Below are 24,813 nucleotides of genomic sequence, written 5' to 3'. Positions count from 1 at the left end.
TTGGGAGTGCAGAATGCGTGTGTGTGCATATACAGTGTGTGTTTATCTCTGTCTGCGTTTGAATTTGTGCATGCGTGTGTGTGTGAGGGCATCGGTGGGAGAGGCATGTAAATAGTGTGTGTATGTTGTTTGAGGTCGGATTAGTGGAGTCCTGTACTGACCCTGAGGACCCAGAACATTGTAGGGAGTTCAAGTGAAAACCCCTCCTAAAATCACATTATTCCTATGAAATTGGACAATTTAGTCTCCATTTGTGATCATAAAAGAGAGCATAAAGAGCTGGGACAAACACACACACACACACATACAGATGCTACTCTGTGGGGTAAAGGTTGGAAAAATGTGCGTGCTTAAATCAGACTCTACAGTTATGATATGTGTTTCTAAACAACCCGCTGAAGCATGCACAGGTATTAAATGATGCCTCTTGCAAAGTTGGCCAAGGTTGGTAACATTAAATTAAGAACCGTGCACTTGATTTACCTCAGCAGATGGTTAGCTCATCTTCACCTCCTGTTTTTTAACTCCGAGCAGTGAAAAACGATTCACTATTCTGACCGGCTCTCTATTAGAGGATGCTGCGTATTAAGCCGGTCAAGGCTGTCAAATTACAGACTGACACGGTGCCAACGGCTGTGCTGTAACTCTTCGCCACAGAAAGATTTCCAAGACACAACGCAAGACAAAATGCAAGGCCTGTTTGCAAAGTTTTCAAATTGTTGTTGAGATTGCTGGAGCCAGGCATTAAAATACGGAACACTGAGTGTACTCCCGTTATCTTGATTCAGAATGTACAGGTACAGTATACTGTATGTAAGTCATATCAAAGATGTAAAAGTGGCTGAATGACCCAGTGAAGGACCCGGTCACTGGTGAACTGAAGGATGCCCTGTACTAAGCTGTCCAAGGCCGTAACATGAAGAACTGACAAAGTGGAGAGACATGCTCTCGCTAAACTTGAACTTGAGCCACAGAGAAATTTGAACGACAAAAAAAAACAAAAAAAAAACGAAACAAAAATCAATCCCCTATTCATACCCGATTATGTCATCAATGACGGCAATATGGTTTAATTGGATAACGCTGTATTTTAATGCAATATACAAAACCTTGTTTTTCTCTCTGTGCATTGTGTGTGAGTGCATTGCTGTGTGTTTGTGTGTGTGTTTGTGCGCCCTTGCAGCAGCATTCCAATAAGAATCTCATTACTCTACAAAAGCTGTGTGATCATCTGCTCTCCCCCAGTATTAGAGCGCCCTGATTGAGTTGAACAAGCAATTTTCAGAGGAAACATGTAGATTTGCGCAAACTGGAGGGGGGGGGGGGGGGGGGGGGGACGCAATGCAATCCAATGGTTTCATGGAAAAGTTGGCCCAGGCTAATCCAATAGCAATGATTAAACTAATGGAAATAAGCAGAGGGAGTTGGAGATTCATATAGGGAGAACAGGCGGTCAAAGAACCTGAATGGAACAGGCATTTCCATTCACATCTACATTGATGGAGGGCTGCTTAGGTGGCACACAGCAACATAGCTGCCACTTCTGATGTGGTTCTCATGGAAATGAACAATGGCAGGGTTCTTGAGAAAGAAACAGCTGATGTGTTAACGTGGTACGTATTATTGGACTGAACATTCCCATGGCAGCAGTTTTTTTCTGAAGCCTGCGCACTGTTCCCACCTGAAATAATTATTTCCATAACCAAATGTCAAAAATCTTATGTTTACCATATTGGATTACAACATTTCCACAAATTGAAAAAGGGGTCTTAAAAGGATCTGATTCATAGATAACGTGACATAATGGAACTGAAATTAAAGGAGAATATTGGCGTGATGAAGTTGTTTTGTCAGCTCACTGTTTGCCTGTTAACTTACATAAATGTCTGGTGTTTGCATAGCAAAACTAAAGAGGCGGGCGGTATACCGGTAGAAACAATACACTGGTAGAAGTCTATGTGAAGGTTTAGATTTCCCCATACCATTTCTACCAGATGAGCCGGTCACCTGCCGGCTGCAGGTGAACAATTGTAAACATGTGGGTAGGTCTGCTTTACGGGCAGCAGCCATGTGTGTTTGTTTATGTATAGAGAGGCATGAAGCTTGAGGGACATGAAAGTGAAACGAGCGCACCTCCTAATTTCTGACCAAATGAAAGCCAACAGAACAAAGATGAAGAAAAGATCATTTAAAAAAAGAAGGCATCCTCCATCCCGCGGACACGGCTTGGTTATAAAGAACTGCAGAAAACTATCATCTGCAAGCTTGGTGGAAACCTATTTTACCACCTGAAGATGAAACGTGTGGGCATGAATATTGTAAACTTTTCTTTTGTTCACATTTTATCAAAACGTTTATGTAATGTAAAAGGAACCGCACTGTTGAAACCCCACTGGGAGGCACTGGGAACTATTAAGCAAGTCCATTTTAGTTTGATAGCAGCAGTAATATAAATAAAAAAAAGAGAAATAAAGAAAGACCTGGTGGGATTTGACTGTATGGTTTGGTTTAAAAGGTATCGTAGATGATCAAGTTTAAACCAGAGTGGAGAGGGACAGTGGAGTCGCTGTCTCTAACTGGATCAACAACAAAACTACATTGTGCCTCTTATTGAATTTACTCATCTTAATTTCCCAACTCTCTCTCTCTCTCTCTCTCTCTCTCTCTCTCTCGCTTTCTCTCCCTTTCTCCCTCACTTGCTAAGTGTCTCTTTCTCTCTTTCACACACAGTGAAAATAGATAACAGTCTACTGCTAAGGGCCTGTTGTATCTCCTCATAAACAAACAGCACAACAAGCAAACATGCACAGAAACACGTACACACACACATGAACACACACACACACACGCGCACACACACACACACACACACACACACACACAGAAGGGTCATGGGTTCGCCGATTCAGGAAGAGACATAGGAAGGTTCATACATTCCTAATAGATAAAAAGAGAGGGTCAGATGCTGAGAAAATCTGTTTGCTTGTTTGTGTGTGTGTGTGTCTGTGTGTGTGTGTGCATGTCTGTCTATGTGTTCAAGACAGATAAAGAGACAGTGTCAAGGAAAGAAAGAAAGCAAGAAAGCAAGAAAGCAAGCAAGGAAGAAAGAAAGAAAGAAAGAAAGAAAGAAAGAAAGAAAGAAAAAGAAAGAAAGAACACATTTATTGAGCGAGACAGAAAGAGAGGGAAAGAGGGAAAAAAGTCAGCAGGTCTTGGTCGTATGACTCAAGGTTATCAGAGGCAATTCTTAGGACTAAGCGGAGCATATGTTTATGCATGCGTAGGTACACAGGCGCTCACACACACACACACACACACACACACACACACACACACACACCCACACACGTTTAGAGCTGTGACAGATATCGGAGGTGACAGACTTTGCAGAACACACACACCAACACACAAACCTATAGTCTGACACTGGTGGAAAATATCAGAGGTGACAGACTATGCATTTAGCGTGTGATGCACTCATCTATTTTAAAAGATCACCACAAATCAAAGCCATATGAGGACAGTGAGCAATAATCAGCCGACCATGGGAAGCTCCCACATCAACTTCTTAAAAAAAGTTGTCACTGTCAACACAACACGGATTAACAGCAACACACACTGTTGTGGAAAGTGTGAGAGTGTTTCTCCTCAGTTGCACTCATACATTTACTGAAAAAGAGTTTGGAAGCTTTCATGGGTGTAGCGTGTTCTTGCGGTGCAATCGGTGTGAATCATGACCTATGCTGAATGTCATCCACGGTCTCTGTCCCCATCTTCCCTGCCTCTCTCCACTGCATACTGAGCAGTAAAGCTGAAATACCATTAAAGTGTTTATCCACTAATTCCAACTAGACAGCAACATGGCCATTTTAGTTTTTTCTATTTTCTATCTCATACAGAATGCATGTGGGCTCTTTACTGGGTGTATGTGTGAATGTGTGTATGCATGCTTGTCTTTATGTATTTATACAGTATTTATATACTGTATGTATGTGTGTGTACAGGTTTGTCTCCATGTGTGAAGCTGAATATGAATCAGCAACCGTGTGTGACTGGCGGGTGCGGGGCTATGTGTGTGTGTGTGTGTGTGTGTGTGATTATGTATACGGTAGAGTGCATGTGTATTTGGTTTCAGGGTGATTACAGGTTTCTGCAAGTTAAATTTAAGACTTTTCAAGACCATTTTAATGCCAATTAAAACAATTTCACCCAATAAACAGCATCAGAATACACTGTATGTCTGCGCAACCAGGGCGATTTTTTAAGACCTCTGAAACTGTATTTAAAACTCAAAGGTAACATTTGACTATATGAAAGACATTTAATGCCATGGTATTGGCATAATCCAGTTTAAAACTTAAGAAAACTTTCTAAGGACCTGCCGACACCTTGGATTTATGTGTTTGTGTAGGGGTGTTTGACTGCCTTTATGTCAATATGCCTACAAGAATAATTTTGTGAGTGTGTGTTTTATATGTAATGTGAGTGTGTTTTCTTGTGTGTGTTCTTGCTCCTAAGAACTCCTATCTGTGCACTGTGCATGGCTTAAATGGGAACGGATCCGCAGCAGATTTCACACTTTCACAGCTTTCTCTCTGTCTTTCTCTCACCCTCCCTCCCTCTACCTCTACCTCTCCCTCTCTCTCTCTCTCTCCCTCTCTCTCTCTCTCAGTGTGATGAATTTGGATGTGATTTGCCTCAGAGTTTTTCCTGCCTGGCTTGCTGTGACTCCCTCCATTAGGAGATCAAAGGCCAGAGTGGATGCCTCTTGACTGGGTTCAGCCTGAGTAGCCTCCCCTGCTGCTCATATCCACCCAGCATTAACAACCACACCCAGGGACAGAGAGAGAGGGAGAGAGAGAGAGAGAGAGAGAGACAGAGAGAGAGAGAGAGAGAGAGAGAGAGAGAGACAGAGACACACACACAGAGACAGAGAGAGACACAGAGAGAGAGAGAGAGAGAGGCAGAAAGAGAGAGAGAGAGAGAGAGAGAGAGAGAGAGAGAGAGAGAGAGAGAGACACACACAGAGACACAGAGAGAGACACACAGAGAGAGAGAGATATTTTGGAACTGTTTTCAATGTAGATCTTGGTGATTATGTACTACTGTATAGTCAAATTTTTGAGCCAAAAAAATTATCATTTCAATATGGTTTGAATATAAAATGAAAATTGATGTATCCACTTTATACACTGCTTCGGCAATATGGTTTCTGTTGAACATATCATTCCAATATAGTTATTGAATTGAGAGACAGAAAGACAGGTAAATCGATGCACTGCCAATGGAATCTACTGAATCTTTCTACTCATATTTTAACCAGGCAGGTGGTCTAACACTGAAAGCTCACATCTACATGGCAGCAAAAATCATTGCAGCGATCCACCGAGCGACTGCAGCAACAGTTTGGGGAAAACAGCCTGAATCCTGTTTGGAGCGACGCTGACCTCACACCATGGAGCTCGACTGCGCGACAGAAATGACCTAAAAATTGCACACTGTGAGCTTTCGCCATAAGAAAAACATTCTTACTTACTGTACATTACCAGGCTGGGGGAGTAGTGGCAGGGGGTCGAGGTTTACATACAGTACATGCTGACACACAGCGGGGTGTTGCCACTTCAACTGTTGAGCGCTGAGCAGCTCTTCATGGGTTTAATACAGTACACAGACACATTGGAGTCAGATGCTAGGAGGAGGTGTGGGGGTGGCAGAGCAGGTGGTACACAGGACTGAAGAGACACACTGTACAGACCTTGTTGACTATAGATGTCCTCTAGACATACTATGAACTGTACTGTATGTATACCAGCGCTGCCTGTATTTATTGACTGCACCAGACAGACAGAACGGCTGGGATAAAAGAAGCTGTCAGTTGCACCCGGCTATTATGGAGCTGTGAGCGGCACTATAGGAGAAGAGTAACACAGTAACTAGATATGTGTGCTTTAGGACGGTCTACAGTTTTATATGGGCTTCCGAAAGTTCTGTATTTCTATACGAGTCAAAACAGCGGCGTTTGGCTTCCCACTTCCGCGGGCCGCTCCCCGGGAATGTTTTCCATGAAAATACTCTCCTGCGGGGCGTGGGGCATCGGGGCGATCTCTCTACTGATCGGGAAATCACAAAGGCGTGTTTGACCACAAAGAGAATTTCTCTTACCGCAAACTTCCCACACTGCGCTAGCGCTTTCTCTGGAAGTTTGCCTACTGCAAATTTAACCATACAGAATATGGATTCTGGCGATACAAAGAAAGCAACAGGCCTGTTGTTATGATTATGTCCTGAAGGTCTCCTTATCATCTCCGTATATTAGAACTGCAGGGCCAAAAAAGTACTCACAATGACTTACCCATTATCTATGTTACTTGGTGTCATACAAAATAAAATATACCATGCTTGTTTTGCATCTTGGCGCCAAAAGAGATGGCTTGCCAGCTTGGCAACAGTTTCAAGTAAACTGATAGTGCTTTTGATTCCATTTCAAGCTGGCATTGGCTGTAGCACGACCCACTTGGCCCTGCTGTGGAGACTATTGGGTTGCTTTGTCACTTGCTGAGTGGGTGGATATGAGATGAGACTAGACATCAAAGTTGTGTGTGTGTGTGTGTGTGTGTGTGTGTGTGTGTGTGTGTGTGTGTGTGTGTGTGTGTGTGTACAGAACTGCACGTGAGTGTGTCTAAGTCTGCACGCATATACATTGCTTGCATGGGGGGCTTGTTTTTATAATTGGCCACTTCTTGTTAACCAACGCTCTCAGAGAGAGAGAGAGAGAGAGAGAGCGCGAGAGATAAATAAAAAAAGAGACAAACAAGACAGTGATAGATAGAAAGAGGGGAGACAGGAAAGAGGGGGAAGGAAGGGAGGAGAAAAAGAGAGAAGAAAGAGAAAGAAAAGAAAGAGAAGGAATGACCAGACTCATTCCTGACTGACCACAGGACTAAGGGTGCAGGGTTCAGCTGTGTGTGTGTGTGTGTGTGTGTGTGTGTGTTTCTCCCCTGGGGTGACAATCAAGACTCGGTCTGAAGTGAACCCATTGAACTTACAGTGTGAATATATTGAATACAGCCAAGCATTTCCCAGCACTGTATATCACTGCTACTGAGTGAATGTGCATGTCTGCTGGTGTATGTGTGTCTCTATGCGTGTGTGTGTGTGTGTGTGTGTGTGTGTGTGTGTGTGTGCTCGCGCGCGCATGTGTGTGAGAATGTGTGTCTGTATGAACCTGCTCACCTCTCCGTCTACCCATCTGTCCTTGGCATTCTCCTCACACACCCTGATATCACAACACAGACTCAGATAGATGCAACAGGAGGACAGAGAGGCAGAGGAGGAGCGCGCGAGAGAAAAAGTAAAAGACAGAGAGAGAGAGAGAGAGATGCAGAAATACTAAAACAGACAGACAGAACAGAGAGAGAAAAGAGAAATCAAAAGAGAGAGACAGAAACAGAGAGAAAGATACATCGAGAGAACAGAATCTAGCTTGTATTTTGAGAACAAAAACAAATCACTGAACTTGACTTATTCAATAGACAGTTCATCAAAAGAACAAAATTCAATAATAGTTGAGAGAGAATAAGCATTAAAGGATAAATCAACCCAAATAATGAATAAGGCCTCCAGCCATCAAAAGCATACTTCTCAGAAAGAGTTGTGTTTTAGTTTGCACTGTCAGTCTCGCAAACTCTACATATATTAACATATATACTTTAAAAAAAAAAAAAAATTATCTTACTTTTAATTTTTCATTTCACATATGTCAATTTCGGACAGACTGCCATCTAATATCAGCTCCCAACATTATTGTCATTCTCCAGCTGACACAAGGGAGTGTGTGAGGTCAAAGTGCAAAGACTCCTGCTGCTGCATCAAGATTCTTCACTTGCTAAAACCCATTAGACAAAATATGCTTACATTTTCTAAGTTGATTGTCAACGCAGCAGCACCAGGTTTTGCCTCTTGATTGCATTACCTCAAGATTACATTAAGATTTATGGTTAATATCTTTGGGATGAATTGGTTCGTGTTCCCACATGAACTCTCTGACTGTCCTCCCACTGATCTATATAGAGTAATGTACACCTATGCCAGTTGGAGAGCATGTGATGCATGAACAAAAGGGACCTGTGTGCTGATGACTTCAGGCTCGATGATTTGCAAAATCCAGGGGTCATAACGGTGTAGTGTGTGTGTGTGTGTGCCTGGGAGGACAGTCAGTCTCCTCAGGGACTTGTGTGTCTTGTTGGTTAGAACTAAGAGTATGACCATGTGATTACAGCACTGTGAGTGTGTGCAGCAGCATGGATTTCAATATCGGTGCATACATGTGTCTGCCTGTGTTATTACGTGTGTGTGTGTGTGTGTGTGTGAGGGTCAGAGGTGTTGACTTTGAGGAATTGGCCGGTGAGGGTTGAGGTAAACAGAGAAGGCTGAGGGTGATGGTAAGTGGAGAGAGAGAGAGAGAGAGAGAGGCGAGCAAAAGGAGAAAAAGAGAAAAGAAAAACGAGAGATGACAAAAGGGAATAAAATAAACAGAGCTCTCTCTCACTCTCTCTCTCTCTTTCTCTCTGTGTGTCTAACAGACGGTCTATCCACGGGTATCGCTTTAGTCGTTCATGTTACAGAGCAACATATGGCACAGACTGGAATCTAGGGTAGGAAGTGGGCGTACAGAGACGGAGAGACAGAGCGAGAGAGAAAGAGGAGACAGAAACGGAGAGACAGGTATAGGTATCCAGGCAGAGAGACAGACAAGGTGCTGTAGATGCAAACGCAGATCGAGATCACAGATTGCTCCACGTACAAACACATACACACACACACACACACACACATGCATGCATACATAATTACATAAATAAGCACAAATAAACAGAGAGAGAGAGAGTGTGTGTCAGGCTGCTTAGAGTCCTGCCGTGTCATCACACAACACACCAGCGCTGTGCTAGAGATGACATCATCGATTCGGACGCTGTAACCCTGTTCTTTCTGCTGGGAGGAGGAGAGCCGGAGCAGTGGAGGACAGCGGGAGGAAGGAGTCGGAAAGAGTTATATTGGATTTTATATTCCTGCGTGGGTTATGTACATTTCTGTATTTACTAGGGTTAGACTGATATATTGGTTTGTCAATATATGGGGCTGATATTGGCCTTTTATTAAAAATCTAATATCTGCTGGTGTATGTGGTCCGCCTCCGATATGATGGATATGATGTTATTTGTTTGATCATGTATTTATTGTATAGTTGATCAATACTACACTGGTTGTCTATGGGAAGCCTTTGATCTGAACTGATTCTAATGCGACGATTCCACACAAGTATGGATGAATATGTTATCATTATTATTATTATTAACAGCCCAGTTTTCAATGAAGAGATTTCGTGTCTCATAGTCTAAATGCTTTTTCAGAGGCTTTTTCACCCTGCCAACAATGAAACTCTGGGGGAAACACTGAATCATTGTAATTTTTTGGTATGGAAATGGTCCAAATTTAAAGATTTTGAATATTGGCACAGAAAATTGGCAATTTCAATCCAAAAATATCGGTATCAGCCTTCAAAAATCCCTATTGGTCGAACCCTTGTGTTTACAAAAGTGTGCTGCAAATACCACAGATATAAAAAACCGATGCTCGCTTTCATTATTTCATTAATACATGCACACACACAGACAAACACCGCTACATCCTCTTTGCTCTTCCAGATGAACAAAGTGATACGACCAGCAGGAACAAATAAATGGCACTGGCAGTTGTAGAGGAGTGAAAAAGACGTTGCACATTCCAGACATTTTCCTTTTCACTGCATTACTTGGAAGCCGCTGCCATTTGGTGACAAAGCACCGCTGATTGGCAATCTCACAGCTTTACCAAATGACTCCATTAAACCACGCACACACACTCTCACACACACACACAAACTCACACACACAAAAGACGTGAGGTGGAAACAGATAGGGCTGCATAAGTGTGTGTGTGGGAGCGTGCGCGCTCGAGCGTGCGTGTGCTTGCATGTGCTTCTTTGCTCCCCAGCTGACTGTAAAAATGCCGGCTTCTAATAGGTTATTGACGGGCGCCAGAGGAAGATGATGACATCACCTCTAACCAATAGGGGAGCGGGGACGGACAGACGGAGGGATGGAAGGACGGAGGGATGGAGGGATGGATGGGAGGAAGAATGAAGAGGTGGCGGAGGGATGGAAGAGAGGAGCGCTTTTAATTTGTGTTTTGCTGAACTCAGCGGGTCCTGTCACCGAGGTAGGGAGGGGAAAAAGGGATGGTGATGAATGAGTGAATAAAAAAGGGAGAGAGAAAGAGATAGAAGATGAGAAAGGGAGAGAAACAGAGAGAGCGAGAGGCAGAGCGAGAGAGAGAGAGTGAGATGGAAGAGTACATAAAGGAGGTGTGGTGAAATAAAAGATTATTTAATGGTTCTAGGGTTGGAGACAGAGAGAGTGTATGTCTCTATCTGGCTTGTTAGCAGGTAGCAGTTAAAGGAGCAGAGGATTGGATGGGAGGAGGAGAGGAAGGGAGGATAGGACGAAAATGTCTGCGTCTCCATCTATCTGCACGGCGTTTCAAACTAATAGGTGGAGTTGTGAGGAGAGAGGGAGATACGAGGGGCTGGAGGAGAGAGAGAGAGAGAGAGAGAGGGATGAAGAATAAGAAGGTAAACAAGGAGAATGTCTTTATGTCTGAGAAAGTCTGAGAAATTATTTCACAACAAATAAATGATTGGAGTTTGTGGAGTTTGTGTGTATGTATGAGGGAGAGGGAGAGAGAGAGAGAGAGAGAGAGAGAGAGAGAGAGAGAGAGAGAGAGAGAGGTGGAGGGGAATAAGGTGCAGTGCGTCTTCATAAGTTTGGTTGTATAATTATGTATGTATGCAGGTGTGTATTTATGTATGTGTGTATGTATGTAGGTGTGTACTGTATGTATGTCGGTGCATTTCTGTGAGTGTACAGTTTGTGTTCAGAACACAGTATTTCTGGTACAGTCTGAGCTATTGCCAGCATGAGTCATCGTTTCCAAAACAGTCTGCCCACTCTGTGCCAGAAAAGTTGGCACGGTGTGTGTGTGTGTGTGTATGTGTGTGTGTGTGTGTATGCGTGTGTGCGTGTTTGCGTGCATGAGTACATGCGTGTGTCTGCAGTATGCATGTAATCACCGTACACATCCTTGCTCTAACTGGGGCAAAACACACACACACACACACACACACACACACACAAAACAAAAAAAAAACAAGCAGTGACCAAAATGCACATATGCATACTCATGCACAATCACACAAGAAACAGACACACACACACACACACACACACACACACACACATACACACACACACACACACACACACACACACACAGTTATTGGGCCAACACACTGAACACTGTGTGGGCATGGCAGAACCAACCGGCTAAAAAAGGCTAGCTATCACCATAGCAACGGCCAGGCCGTGTACCAATCGGAGGTCGACTTGATGAGGTAATGTTCTAGAACGCTTTCTGAGCCTGTCTGTCTCTCACACACTCGCACGTGCGCGCACACGCACACACACACACTTTCTCGTCAACATACACACAGGTACAGCACACAAAAACTCACACAGGCAGAAATGCTAGTACACACATACATGTACGCACTTACACACATACACACACATACACAAACATACACGTGCAAAGATCAATTAGGAAGGATCTGAGGCCATGGAATAGCATGAGAATTTCCGTACAATGTAACAACTCCCTATTACATAAGAATATTCCATAACCATCCACCACATACACACAAACAGATGCCAAAACAGAGAGAAAGAGAGAGAGATTCATAGGAATTATTGCACCATACAGTTTATAGTTTACCAGCTATGATGCACTGCAGTACTGATTTATAATGCACCATGCCCTAATACCTGTCTATCTAACATATCTAACTAGTTCTGCACCATACTGATGTGTGCCACAATCTATTTCACTTTGATGTGTTAATTGTTCTTGACTGTACCCCCAAACCATAACTTACCATCCTATTCCCTATAGGGTCTGTCACCTAGAGCTGATTGTCAGACATTATTGACAGATATATATGATATAATATTGATACATAGATATGTAATACTCAGCTCACAAAATGCACACAAGGGGAATAAATACCTAAAACAATAAGTAAATAAAACAAGCAACGTAAGGAGCTTATTACCATTGTAGTCCTTTGCTGAAACAAAACACAGGTTCCACTGTATTGAAGTAGAGATAAAGAAAGGCCTCCCATGTGTACAATCTCACACACACACACACACACACACACACACACACACACACATGCATACTGCTAGATTGTAACCTCCTTCTTGTATATTTTCCCCTATACCTTCCGTCTCATCTGGCTGCACAATTCAAGCTGACAAGTTTGACAATGACAGGCAAAGACAAAGATATTTCTATATACAACAGGCAAGGACGGAGAGAGAGAAGGCAAAGAAAGCCAAACAGTCATTGCATTGTCCGATGTTCTCTCTCTCCCTTTTTCTCTGACCCCCTCTCTCGATGTCTTTCTCTCGCTCTTCCTTCCTTCCTTCCTTCTTTCCTTCCTCCCTGTCTCCATCCCTCCCTCCCACTTCAGGTTTTGACACACATCAGAGCCATCAGAGCCAGCATCTCTACCCCCAAACTTTTCTGTGTGTATGTGCATGTAACCTAGCAAGTCACATGTCAGCACAAATCCCCACACAAGCTACTGTTTTTCATATATATTCCATAGGCTCTGTCTATGCCTATTAAGCCATTTCCTGTATTCTCCAACATGAACCCAGTATGCGTCCGGCATGTCAGCGGCTCTCTCTCTGTGCATTTTCCACCATAACAAGTGCGTAGGATTTTCTCATGCAACCCCCTTTCTGTCTGAACATATACAGTATATGTGTGTGCGTGTCAAGCCTGCATGCTAAATTCCTCTGAGTGCCTACATGTCAACTCCTTTCAGTCAATTGCTTTGAGTATGTGCATATCTTTGCCCCCATGCTGACCTCCTACCACTGCCCAAGGAGGCCAGGTGTGCGTGTGTGTGCTTCTATATGTTTGCCTGTGTGTTCGCTGTGTCTTTCACAGTGGTTAGCATCAAACCTATTCTTAATGGCCAATACATGTCAGTTCACAGTGTTGTTTTATACGCACTGCAAAAAATAGGATGTGCACTGCAAAATATATCCATCTTAACAAGTCATTTAGTCTGGTATTGAGGGTTCTAATCTTATTTTGCTTAAAACAAATGAAAGAAATTGCCAGTGGGGTGAGGTAATTTCTCTTGTTTTAAAAGCAGTTTCACCTGCATATCTTGAAATAAGATGGATAACTCCACTAATAACAAGATAACGTCACTTGACTTAGTGTTGAAACAAGTTGATTTGCTTTGGAAACAAGTGAAATTATCTTACTACTTTGGCAGTTTTGTTTTTTCACTTGTATTAATAAGACTCTGAAATGACCTGTGAAGATTTTTTGCAGTGTGGGAATACTTCCTTGCTTTAAAGCTGCACTGAGAAAGATTTTTATGTAAAAAATACATCCAACTTATCAGCTTAAATCACAATGTGGGGCTGCAGTAGAGGAGAGGAGACTAATCTAGTCAGAACAGTGTGTATATGACTGGATTATACTATCACTCGGAACGCACAAGTTGTGTGTTGCATCTTTTTCCTCTCTCATCCCTTTGGTAGCCTTTAGCATAAAGCCATCACAGACCAGATTGGTAAACATGAGCATGCTGTGTGCAGTTTACTGACGTTGTGTCACATTATTTTTGGGTATTGAAGTTCAAACAGTTTTCAAACTGTGATATCTCGCTGCCATTTGGCCTTGCCTAGTGCAGCTTTAACTGTAGCTTAGAAACATTTTGCTGCAGTTGAGAAATGATGTAATCCATTATTACATTAACTATCATACAGAACTAACTAACTTCACTGTACGAAGCATTGTAGTTGAGCATAGATACTCTTTCTTTCTTTCTTTCTTTCTTTCTTTCTTTCTTTCTTTCTTTCTTTCTTTCTTTCTTTCTTTCTTTCTTTCTTTCTTCCTTCCTTCCTTCCTTGTTTCCTTGTTTCCTCTGATCCTCTCTCTCCCATTTTCTGCCTATAGTCTCTCCTCAGGGCAGAGTCTGAGTTTGAGTTCTTCCTCTCATTCCCAAAATAAAGTACAGAGCCAGAGCACTCCCTGGTGGTGCCAAACCTGAACTTCAGCAACTAGAACTTGGCCAACTTTTTTTTGGCTGAGAGAGTCCGACTCCATTCACTGTCAGTAGCCTGGTGTAAGTTAGAATAGTCTCAGCAGGGTTTGGATTTGTTTAAATACACAAAGAAAAGCACAAGTTGAGTATTTTGGAGCTGTGAGTGTTGGTGATGTGACACTTGTTGCTTCCACATGCAGTGTGCAGAGGATCTTAGACATTTGCAGGCTGGGACCCAGATTTGAGTCAAGTCTCTTTGTCCTGGGACCCAGTCTCATTAAAGTACATACAAGCATTGAGTTATGGATGGTTAAACTAAAAGACCAAGACCTGCCAAAGTCATTTTTATGAATATTTAAGAGAACCTCCTTAGCAAACCTCCATAGAACGTACAGTATGTCTTGTTGACAGTGAAGTCTTGTACTTAAAGCAGGCGTGGATGTAAAACCAAACTGTGTTGTTTAGCCTGTTACCTGGAAAAATACACTCCTTTAAAAATACTGTAACTATACCTCTCTAAAGGTCTTTGTCTTTCACTTTAAGCAGACATTCAGTCTAATTCAATTTTCAGCTGGGGACACAAAGGGCATCACTGAAAATAACTAGCTTAGTGCTAGTTACATGATTGCCAACTGTGAGCATCTTGGCAAATAATGTAACAGGAGTGTTTTCGATGACAGTCATGGATAAAGACAGCACCTCTAATGCTTTAGCAATATCACTTATTGAAATGAGAAATGATTTGGAGTAGAAGGATGTTAGCAGCCATTTGTTTACAGTCTTGGATAAGATCATAATTACTGAGTGACAAGATTAATAGGTTGGGCACAAAATGTAATCTCATTTATTATGATAATTGTATATGTTTACTAAGTGCGTGAATGTGCAATATTAAAGGGTGCTTGAGTCGTTGCTAGGTCAATCTTCATTATTAATAAAGCATACTGATAACTGATTGTGCATATAAGATAAAAATCTGTGATGAGATTGTAATAAGTTTGAGTAGTCTGTGATTGTTTTGAAGAACCTATCATTACTAAGACTATTAGAAATCCCTGCTATTTCCTTTTTTTCTACCTCTTCACGACTTTCATGATGAATATGTGATGTCTTATTTTGATGTATCAAACATTTGCCTATGTCTACGTCCATTCTGTCCATTGTCTTTTTACAATGGTGTTTGTCATGCATTGTTGTGTCTCAAGAGTGATCTTACATGAGGCCATCAGCTGGCCTATAAAGGTTACTACCACAGCCGTTCAACAAGGACCTAATAAAACTCCTACAGTCGCTTTGTGACTTCAGCAGATCTTGGGGGATCTAGAAGCACAAGCTTGCCCTGCTGGCAAGCATAAAAATTGTGATGTAAACTGGAAGTGGGCATGGTGTGTCCCTGCAGTGTAGAATCTGTATCTGGTTAGAATTTCTGGTCATGGCCAAATACAGTCAATGGATTTGGTTATATGCCTCTCAAATAGTGTTGAAAAAGTGTCTTACAACATTTTAGTACCAAAGTACCAAACAAATACCTTGAGTGCATACATCTTTGTGTAAGTGGCCCCAGAGGGAAATTAACCCCTAATAGTCAAACCATCTACCTACACAGGACCATGCTCTTTATACCAGGTTTGGTCAGGCAGGTGAGTGTGTGTCTTATTGTCACTGGGCAGTCCCTTCTCCCTCAGTACTTTATCAACCCAATGCAAACAGATAGTAAAAAGAGGAGAAAGACATATGACATTATCACAGGAGTCTGATTTCAAACTTTGTGTGACTGTAATATTAAAGCATGTCACAGGTTTTGTCATTTATTAATTTATATGTGTGATATACAGGCGGCTCCCTCTAGTGACAAATGAGATTTTCTAACATGTTTTCCATCCAAAACAGAATGCAGTTTCCCTACAAATTATTATTAAATCCCACTGCATGGTCCCAGTAGGTGGCTCATTTCCTAGGCAATCACAGTGGTACAACACAAGGGAATCCCACAAAGGTTTAACCATGTCAACTAAGCAATACTGCTTGTGCGTGTGTGTGTGTGTGTGTGTGTGTGTGTGTGTGTGTGTGTGTACCTGTGTCTAAAGCCTGCCTCATTTCTACAGGCCCACTGGAGATTGGAGGGGTTCGATACAAGGACTCACTGTCCAAACCTACAAAAGAGCATGAGAAAAAGAGAGGAAGAGGAAGAGAGAGAGAGAGAGAGTCAGCTTTCAAATATGTTATTCCCTGACCCTCAGACAGTTTGGTATGCATTACTGAACATTCCCACTTTTCTTGGTGTCTCCCATAATCAAAACCAATAGGGAAGACTCCTCACTGAAATATTCAAACCCATGACACCATTTTTTATGGCTGCACCATTCTATCAAATGGAAAAAATCTAGATGTCTTGTGCATCATTTTATACACATTTCCCTGTAATTCAGCATGACATATCTGGTATCTTTGGAAACCTTGGGAGCTTGACTAGAATTTAAAATAAAATTGTGTGGGTTTGAACAAAGCTTGGCCACACAAGCATGCGTTTGTAATGACAGACCCACCGGCGGGACAGTGGGATGGTTAAATTGAGTGGTATTCCTGAGTATTCAGACAAATACATTAATTTTACATGTGTGTGTTTGTGAGTGCGTGTCTTCTTACCATGTCTCTCTACTGCCTCTACGAGTCTCCGCACCACCACTGGAGCCTGCTCAGACAGGACACACACCTCTCCCTCTGCTCCTGAGTAAAATGTATAAATAAAAAAAATAAAAGAGAGAGAGACCTTATTAGTAATATAAAACCATATGCCATTTAATTTCAATAATAACACACAGGGGGGTTCTTTCCGTTTTTTTTTTTTTTTTTTTTTTTGGTATTTTATTTTATTTCCTCTAAATTACATTATATTTCTAGACCATTACTAATAGCCTAGAATAGGTTATTACTCATAGCCATATTCGATACCATGGAATCCCAAGCCTAATTGCTACTTACAAGACATTGTGCCTCAAATCTTTTTGGATCCCAACCAATTTTTGGGAGAAGCCAGGCGGCTTTAAACCATAAAGAGCTTAGAGCATTTCTTTTATAAATGATAACCACTTTTTTTTCTGCTTCTCTGTTCATCTACAAAGATGGACTTGAGTGAGTATAGGTGTGTGAGAGAGAAAGAGACCAGTGTGTTGCTTTCTCTTACATCTATTTTAACAACATTTCACTTCTGCTCCCATGCTGTGGCTGACAAATACACCAGCAGCAGTCACGCCGCCCTCACCTTAACCTCCCCTGTGTGTGTGAGTGTGTCCTTGAGGGAGAGAGTGGAATGTGTAAGCCCTCCTGCGGCCAGAATGACCAGGACACACACACACACACACACACACACACACATACACACAGCAGGGTAAGGACCTTGTAAATGTCAGCGTTGAGTTCATGCCCTGGTCAAAACCTCCCATACCAAAGGCCAATAGCATGGCACCACCCCAAAGGGACCGTCGCCTTTCACACACACACACACACACACACACACACACACACACACTTCCCAGACACACTTTAAACACAATACATACTACCAAAATATTTACACACGTCACTTCACCAAAGCACTCACAAGTCCACACGTGTACACACACATACATACACACACACATACACACACACACACACATTCTCTCTCTCTCGCCCTCACCCTCTCTCTCACCCAAACCAATCTCACTCGTCATTAGCATTCCCTCTCCCTGTCAATTTGCCGTGTGAAAAGGTTAGCGGCAGCGGAACCGATGACGGGGTTGGGTTTCTCGCTGAGGAGGGGAGGGAGAACGGCGTCGCGCGCAAGCTGACATTTGCTTAGCTAATCCGCTAAATTAGCATAGCATTAGCATGGAAGTAATTGGAAGTACTACTCTGTAAAGAAAAGTAGGGGAGTGTCGGGGGATGGGGGGGATGGGGGGGGGGGGGGGGATGGGTCTTGAGGTCACACACATGCTCTGAGAGACTCATACACACACTTAAAACATATAAGACGAACATGCAAAAAGACATGTTTGCACAAGCATGCATGCCCAACAAAACCCATACATATTACACATACACACACACAGCCACGCACACACAAAAGTACATTACACATGCTCAGTGCACGGAGGATCTCCACTGTTTAGGTCCGGTGCCTGCAGTGTGTTGGGACTACTATCCACATCTGCCACTGTGGCTGTGGCATCCCAGAGTAATCATAATGATAGCCGCTGCCTCCTTATTTCTGTTTGTCTGATGTGTGATTTTGTGTGTGTGTGTGTCTGTGTGTGTGTGTCTACAAGCGTGTGTATGTCTGTGCAAACCCATGTCTGCTGTGCTCTTTAGCTAGCCCGTGTATTTGTGCAGGAATACGTGTACAACGTGTGTCAGTGCTTCATTGTGTATGCGTTTGAGGAGTGTGTTGGCCCTGTTTGGGGACAGCCAGTAATTGCTATGCTAATTACAGTCACACAAAGGGAGCTATAGGTGAGCATCTAGCATACAATGACAGCAGCCCTCAGCAGTTTTAAGGCAGGGAGGTTTGTTTCATTGAACTCCAGCATTAATCAGAATAATCAAATGTTCCCTCCTCCCCGACAGTCTCCAGAAATAAAGCAACAACAATCCTTTTTGTCATTGGGGCTGAGCGTGGTATAATTAAATCGCACATATCATGGTGTCAGTGTTTTAAAAAAAGTGCCATTTTTGGTTACTGGAACTAATAAGGTACATTTTCTATTTGGCGATGCCTGACTGACAGCAGCTAATCAGCTAGACTGGCAGTGGAAAGGTTAAGCAACACGTGGGATTCAATTACAGCCGCACGAGCACCGCTCTCACTGCAAGCAGCAGCTGTCACTGGCTTCACTATTGGGAATCAATTAGACAGAAGAAAGAGAGAATTCTCCAATTATGGATTACCATACAACTGCTTTGCCAATGCAGGCATTGTATTGTGAAAAACAGAAAAGGTAGAGTTGAAGGAGGATATAAATAAAGCCGGCTCCTTTGACAAGAATGCATTAATTATGGGGAGCACCTGTGGGCAGGTAACACACACGCACAAACACTTGAAACCACACGTATTAAAGGATACACACACACATGAACACACACACACACACACACACACACACTGCAGAGAGGCACAAGGGATGAAGAGCAGGAGTGAACAAAAAAGCCAGGAGAGGACAGCAGAACAATCTTCATTTACTGAATCTGTCCGTCTCCGTCTCATTCCCTTGTTCTCTCTCTGCCTCTGTCTGTCTCCATCTGTCCTCTCACTCATTTGCATGTTCTGCCGTTCTCTGCAACTCTTTCCTCTTGCCTCTCCAAACTCAAATCTCTCTCTCTCTCTCTCTGTCCTATTCTCTCTCTCTCATTCTCTTGTTCATTCGGCTTCGCCCTCATCATTCCCATCCCCGCTCTCTCTTTCTCTCACTTACACGCTCCCTTCCTCTCTTTGTCTCTCTCTCTCTCCCTGCTCTTTTGCTGCGTCTCGCTCCTGCCTTTCTCTCTCTCTCTTTCTCGCCCTCATTCTGTTCCTCTTTTATCGCTACCCGGCTCTGCTACCTCCCCCTGCTCTTTTGTCGTGCCGCTGACGGTTGTGTCACATCAAAACACACACACCGCTGAGTGACAGTAACGCCTAGTTAAGTGACATATGCCCTTTGATGCGTGCGCACGCCGATACACTCGCATAGGAGCATGACCCAATAATCTTAATAATCTTTTGTCAAGAAAACCACCGTACACACAAATATACTCTGTTTACACGTGCATGCCCCTGTATCTGTTGCACTGATTGTGTGTATCTGAGCCATAGTTCTGTGTAGTTTCAGGTGTGTGTGTGTGTGTGTGTGAGTAGCGAGAAGCGGCGGTGGAATTTCCGGAGATATAGGTCGTTAAATGTACAGTGCTTCCATTAACGTCACTGTCACAAAGCATCACACAGGCAATATCTCACACCGCCCCAAGCACTGCACTGACTGACTGGCTGGCTGGATGACTGTTTCCCAACCAAGGAGAGGAGAGGAGAGGAGAGGAGAGGAGAGGAGAGGAGAGGAGAGGAGAGGGGAAAAGAAGAGAGGAGAGGAGAGGAGAGGAGAGGGGGAAAAGAGGAGAGGAGAGGAGAGGAGAGGAGAGGGGGAAAAGAGGAGAGGAGAGGAGAGGAGAGGAGAGTGGGAAAAGAGGAGAGGAGAGGAGAGGAGAGGAAAGGAGAGGAGAGGAGAGGAGAGGAGAGGGGAAAAGAGGAGAGGAGAGGAGAGGGGAAAAGAAGAGAGGAGAGGAGAGGAGAGGAGAAGAGAGGAGAGAGGAAAAGAGGAGAGGAGAGGAGAGGGGAAAAGAAGAGAGGAGAGGAGAGGAGCGAGGAAAAGAGGAGAGGAGAGGAGAAGAGGGGAAAAAGAGGAGAGGAGAGGAGAGGAGAGGAAAGGAGAGGAGAGGAGAGGAGAGGAGAGGAGAGGAGAGGAGAGGAGAGGAGCGGCAGATAAAGAACAATGAAAGCCAAGTGGCCCACTCTGCAGCAGACCTGCCACCTACCAGCCTATGGAAAATGTATGGGCTGCACACAAAGACACAAGCACAAAGACATAGGAGGTCATGCATTCAATGTGCAAGGCAGATACACGTGTGTGCATGCACAAACCCACACACGCACATACAGACACACATACAGACACACATACAGACACTTACACATTCAGGCAAATGCCAAACAGTTTTTACACATACTGCACACATAGTAAATGCGCCACACAAAGGTGCGCTCTAGTTGTGTGTGTGTGTGTGTGAGAGAGACAAAGAAAGGGAGAGAGTGGGTGAGTATCTACTTGAATGTGTGTGTGTGTGTATGTAGGTGTGTGTGTGCGTGTGCGTGTGCGTGTGTGTGTGTGTGTGTGTGTGTGTGTGTGTGTGTGTGCGTGAGTGTGTGTGTGTGTGTGTGTGTCAGTAATAAACTGTCACCCCCTGGCCAGTGGGGTGTTCTGTCATTAAAACATGCTCCATTGCACTATACTGCACTGCTTTGGACCATGCTACACTGCACTGCACTGGTACATGCACACACACACACACACACACACACACAAACACACGCATTCCCCTACTCCATTCCATGCCATTCCTTTTTAACGGCACAAACACAAAGGGACAGATACTCGTGAATACACACACATGTAAACACACACACACACACCCACTATAACACCATAGCCCCCTTTACACACCAACACGCACATACCTACATGCACACACACACACACACACACACACACACACTAATGTCTGTGTTCTCCCTTAAGACAGCTGTGGTCTCCACTCGGCAATGTTTGGAAATGATTTATTGATCACTGGAGTCCAGCGGGCCCTGGCATTATGAAGTAGACCCTGAACCCCTGTTCTTTTCAATTTCAGCCCTGTGTGCACGGATAACACACACACATATATACACAAACACACACACGTGTAAAAATCTGAACATGCACACACTTGAGCATGTGCACACACACTTACACACACACACACACACATCGAGATAAGAGAGAGAAGTTATAGATTGAGATGCCTATATTACATGTGGGAAAAGTGAGGGATATTGTGCCGTTGGGGCTTAAGATAAGTCATATATTAGCAAATACTCTTGATGTATAATACATTACATTTAGGTCAAATACTTAAACATCTAGTATGAAAGAGGAAATTCATTCATTTTTTAACGTTCACACGAGATCATAAGCAAGTTTGATCTTTATCTCCAGTCCCTGCGCTGGGACTCGCGCTCTCTGATCTTTCTCGATTAGAGTGGAGAGTTGCAGTAGTTATTTTTCAGTCCTGCAGTTCCCTTAGACCGCACTAGGGGGCAGATGACTCCAACCCTGACTGGACAGTGCAATGGCTATCTTTGAAAGTTGATACTGTATACTGCAAAGTAAGTAGCATGCGGCAGGTTTAGGGTCAGTTCACACTCAATTCAGTCATTTTAGAAAAAGAACTGTTTTCTTCAAAATTTTGAAACTGGGAACATTTCCCATAAAATGTTCCTATGTACAATCTGTGATGAGCTTACTGAATGAAAGGGTCATCAATTATTAGGCAAAATGTTTTGTGAAAGTGAACTGAAGGTAAATTGACTTAAATTTCGGTATGTCAGCCGGACACACAGAAACAGTAATATATGCATAAACCATATAACACCGACAAACAATATTTATAATACTTATCTGCTCAAGTCTAAAAGATAGGCATTGCCAATTTGATTTGTCCTCTGGTATTTAATTAAAGTGTCTTGTATGTTTTTATATTTTTTGTCTGTTTTTTACCTTGTGTGATTTATGGAAAGAGGAAGAGAGGAGGAAGTGATGCGAGTGAGAGAGAGAGGGAATGAGAAAGAGAAAACAGAATGAGTGGGACTTGTGGGAGAAAAGACAGTGAGAAAGAAAGAGAGAGAGAGAGAGAGAGAGAGAGAGAGAGAGAGAGAGAGAGAGAGAGAAGACAGAAAGAGTGTGCTCCACCATGCCAAATAAAAGCAAGGGTTCGGGTTAAAAAGAGTGGGACTGAGACATGGGAGGACAGAAGAACAGGGGAAAAAGAGGAAGAGAGAAAGGAGAACAGTAGAAGAAGAAGTGGAGAACAGGGTGGAGGAGGAGAAGGACGAGTAGGAATAGGAGAAGGAAAACGAGAGGGAGAAGAGGAGGACGGGAGGGAGAGGGAGCAAAAACGAGGGAGAATGACACTCGGTGGAGGAGGAGGAGGAGGAGGAGGAGGAAGGAAAACATCCGAGCAGAGGTGGAGGAGAGATTGTCATTTCAAGTCTTCACATTGGTAACAGGATAGAGCCGTCATGCCTGAGCAGCCTCGGGGTCACCACTCCACTGCCCCCACCTCTCTCTATCTCTCTGTCTCGCTATCCAGACCCTCCACTTCATTTTAGCGCTGTGGAGAAAGGTCTGAGTGAAGCCGTCGTCAAGTGGGAATAAAGCCGAAAAAACAAATCCAGGGGAGAGTTGGTATTCTTCGACAAATCAGGCGTACAAACCCAGAGGGTAGATGATGGGCATCAACTTGGGTATACTGGGAGCTAATGGTTGGCTGCCTTTGCACCCACCTGGGATACAGAGGACCGAGTTGAAGCCAGTTGAGCAACACTGCTCTCTGTTTATCCCCTTTTGCTTCTCCACATCCACTCTTCCTTCCCTCTATCCCACCTTCACCCTCTTCCCCAGCCCCACTCTAAAGGATTTCTCTGCCTATTCAACTCTAAGAGAGTCCACCTAAATGATGTCTGCCTGTAGAAAAATCTGAAATACACTCTAGAAATATATTTTGTCTTGCATAATAAGATTCAGTGGTGCATTTACTGCTACTATTAGGGCTGGGCAACATTGACAAAATCAAATATCACAATATTTTAGACTGAATAGCTCGATATGGATAATGTGATGATATTTTGGGGACGAGTATTCGTGCTTTCATAAGATATTTACACACAAGAACATTTTGAAAATTAATAATGATCATTAGTAATCAGTAATGTGTAATCAGTAATAAGCAATATGGATATGATGAGCAGGTAAAGCCAATCATTGGTCATTTTACTCAGCCAGAACAGGCTAATAAGTTCAGAAAATTGTGTCACTTTAATGCAGCCTTTAAGACCAGAAAGAAGTAACATTTAACTTATTTCTTTATTATAAGATATATGGCCCAGCCCAAGCTACTATTGCCTTTGGCCACAACAGCCTCATGTTTCCTCCTCATGGTTGCTGTGTGCTCGAAGCCCCGAATTCCATGCAGAACTGGAGACCCACCACAGCGGTGATATTACCGGCTAAGCCTCTCTAAAAGCCAGGGAAAACCTTGATCCTCCATCTCCCCTTGGCCAATCTCCCGTGACAGCATCCCAGCCCAGGAAAGCCCCCGCTTCCTCCCCTGGGGCGCACCGTCCCTCTGGCAGACAGACAACAGGGGCCAGAGGCCAGCACGCACACTCATGCAGGCATATGTGCACACCCTGACACACACATGGATACACACATATGCATACATTAGCATGCATGCATACACAAGCGCACGCATGTAGGCATGCGAACATGGAAGCTGTCTTCCTCTGGAAATTCAACTTTCAAAGGCATCTGTAGGTAAAGCACATCAGACACAAGCAAAATGCTATAGATGATCTCTTTCACACAAACAAATATAAGCCATTTGTCTTGCTTTGTGGCCACATATGCTGCAGATAATACCACCATACTGTAGATACATTCATTCCCTCTCTCTCTCTCTCTCTCTCTCTACCTATCTATCTATCTCACTACCTATCTATCTATCTCCATCTCACATGCACATTACAGTATGTCACTATTGCCACCTCAAGCTCTGACACTAGCTGTAAAAAACCAAATGGGCCATCTCATCAATTATTGACTGTTCCTCCCTTCTCCAAATAAACATTTCCTCTGGACTATATTGCTTAACCTAAAGTATCAATTAACTGCTCCCGCAAGACTCTGTATGTGTGTGTGTGTGTGTGTGTGTGTGTTCTCTTAGAGTATAATGGCTAACTCTTTCTTTGTTGTCAAAATTTT

At 43.3% G+C, this 24,813-nt stretch overlaps 1 protein-coding gene across 4 annotated transcripts in view; it reads right to left on the bottom strand.

Annotated features, from left to right (window-relative positions):
• The window catches only part of pik3r3b (phosphoinositide-3-kinase, regulatory subunit 3b (gamma)), a 170,461-nt gene that overhangs the window by 99,563 nt on the left and 46,085 nt on the right, over positions 1-24,813 (bottom strand). For 2 of the 4 annotated variants that reach the window (XM_071915096.2, XM_071915094.2), the window contains 2 exons: positions 16,874-16,954; positions 16,303-16,380 (listed from right to left, as the gene is read on the bottom strand). In XM_071915096.2, the coding sequence (XP_071771197.1) occupies positions 16,303-16,380; positions 16,874-16,954 (159 nt within the window). The remainder of the gene's footprint in view (positions 1-16,302; positions 16,381-16,873; positions 16,955-24,813) is intronic. The other 2 variants (XM_071915095.2, XM_071915098.2) reach the window with 2 other exon arrangements.

The sequence above is a fragment of the Centroberyx gerrardi genome, chromosome 9, assembly GCF_048128805.1.
Source record: "Centroberyx gerrardi isolate f3 chromosome 9, fCenGer3.hap1.cur.20231027, whole genome shotgun sequence".
Lineage (NCBI taxonomy): Eukaryota > Metazoa > Chordata > Actinopteri > Beryciformes > Berycidae > Centroberyx > Centroberyx gerrardi.
The sequence above is the reverse complement of the archived record's forward strand: the minus strand, read 5'-3'. Positions and strand labels throughout refer to the sequence as shown.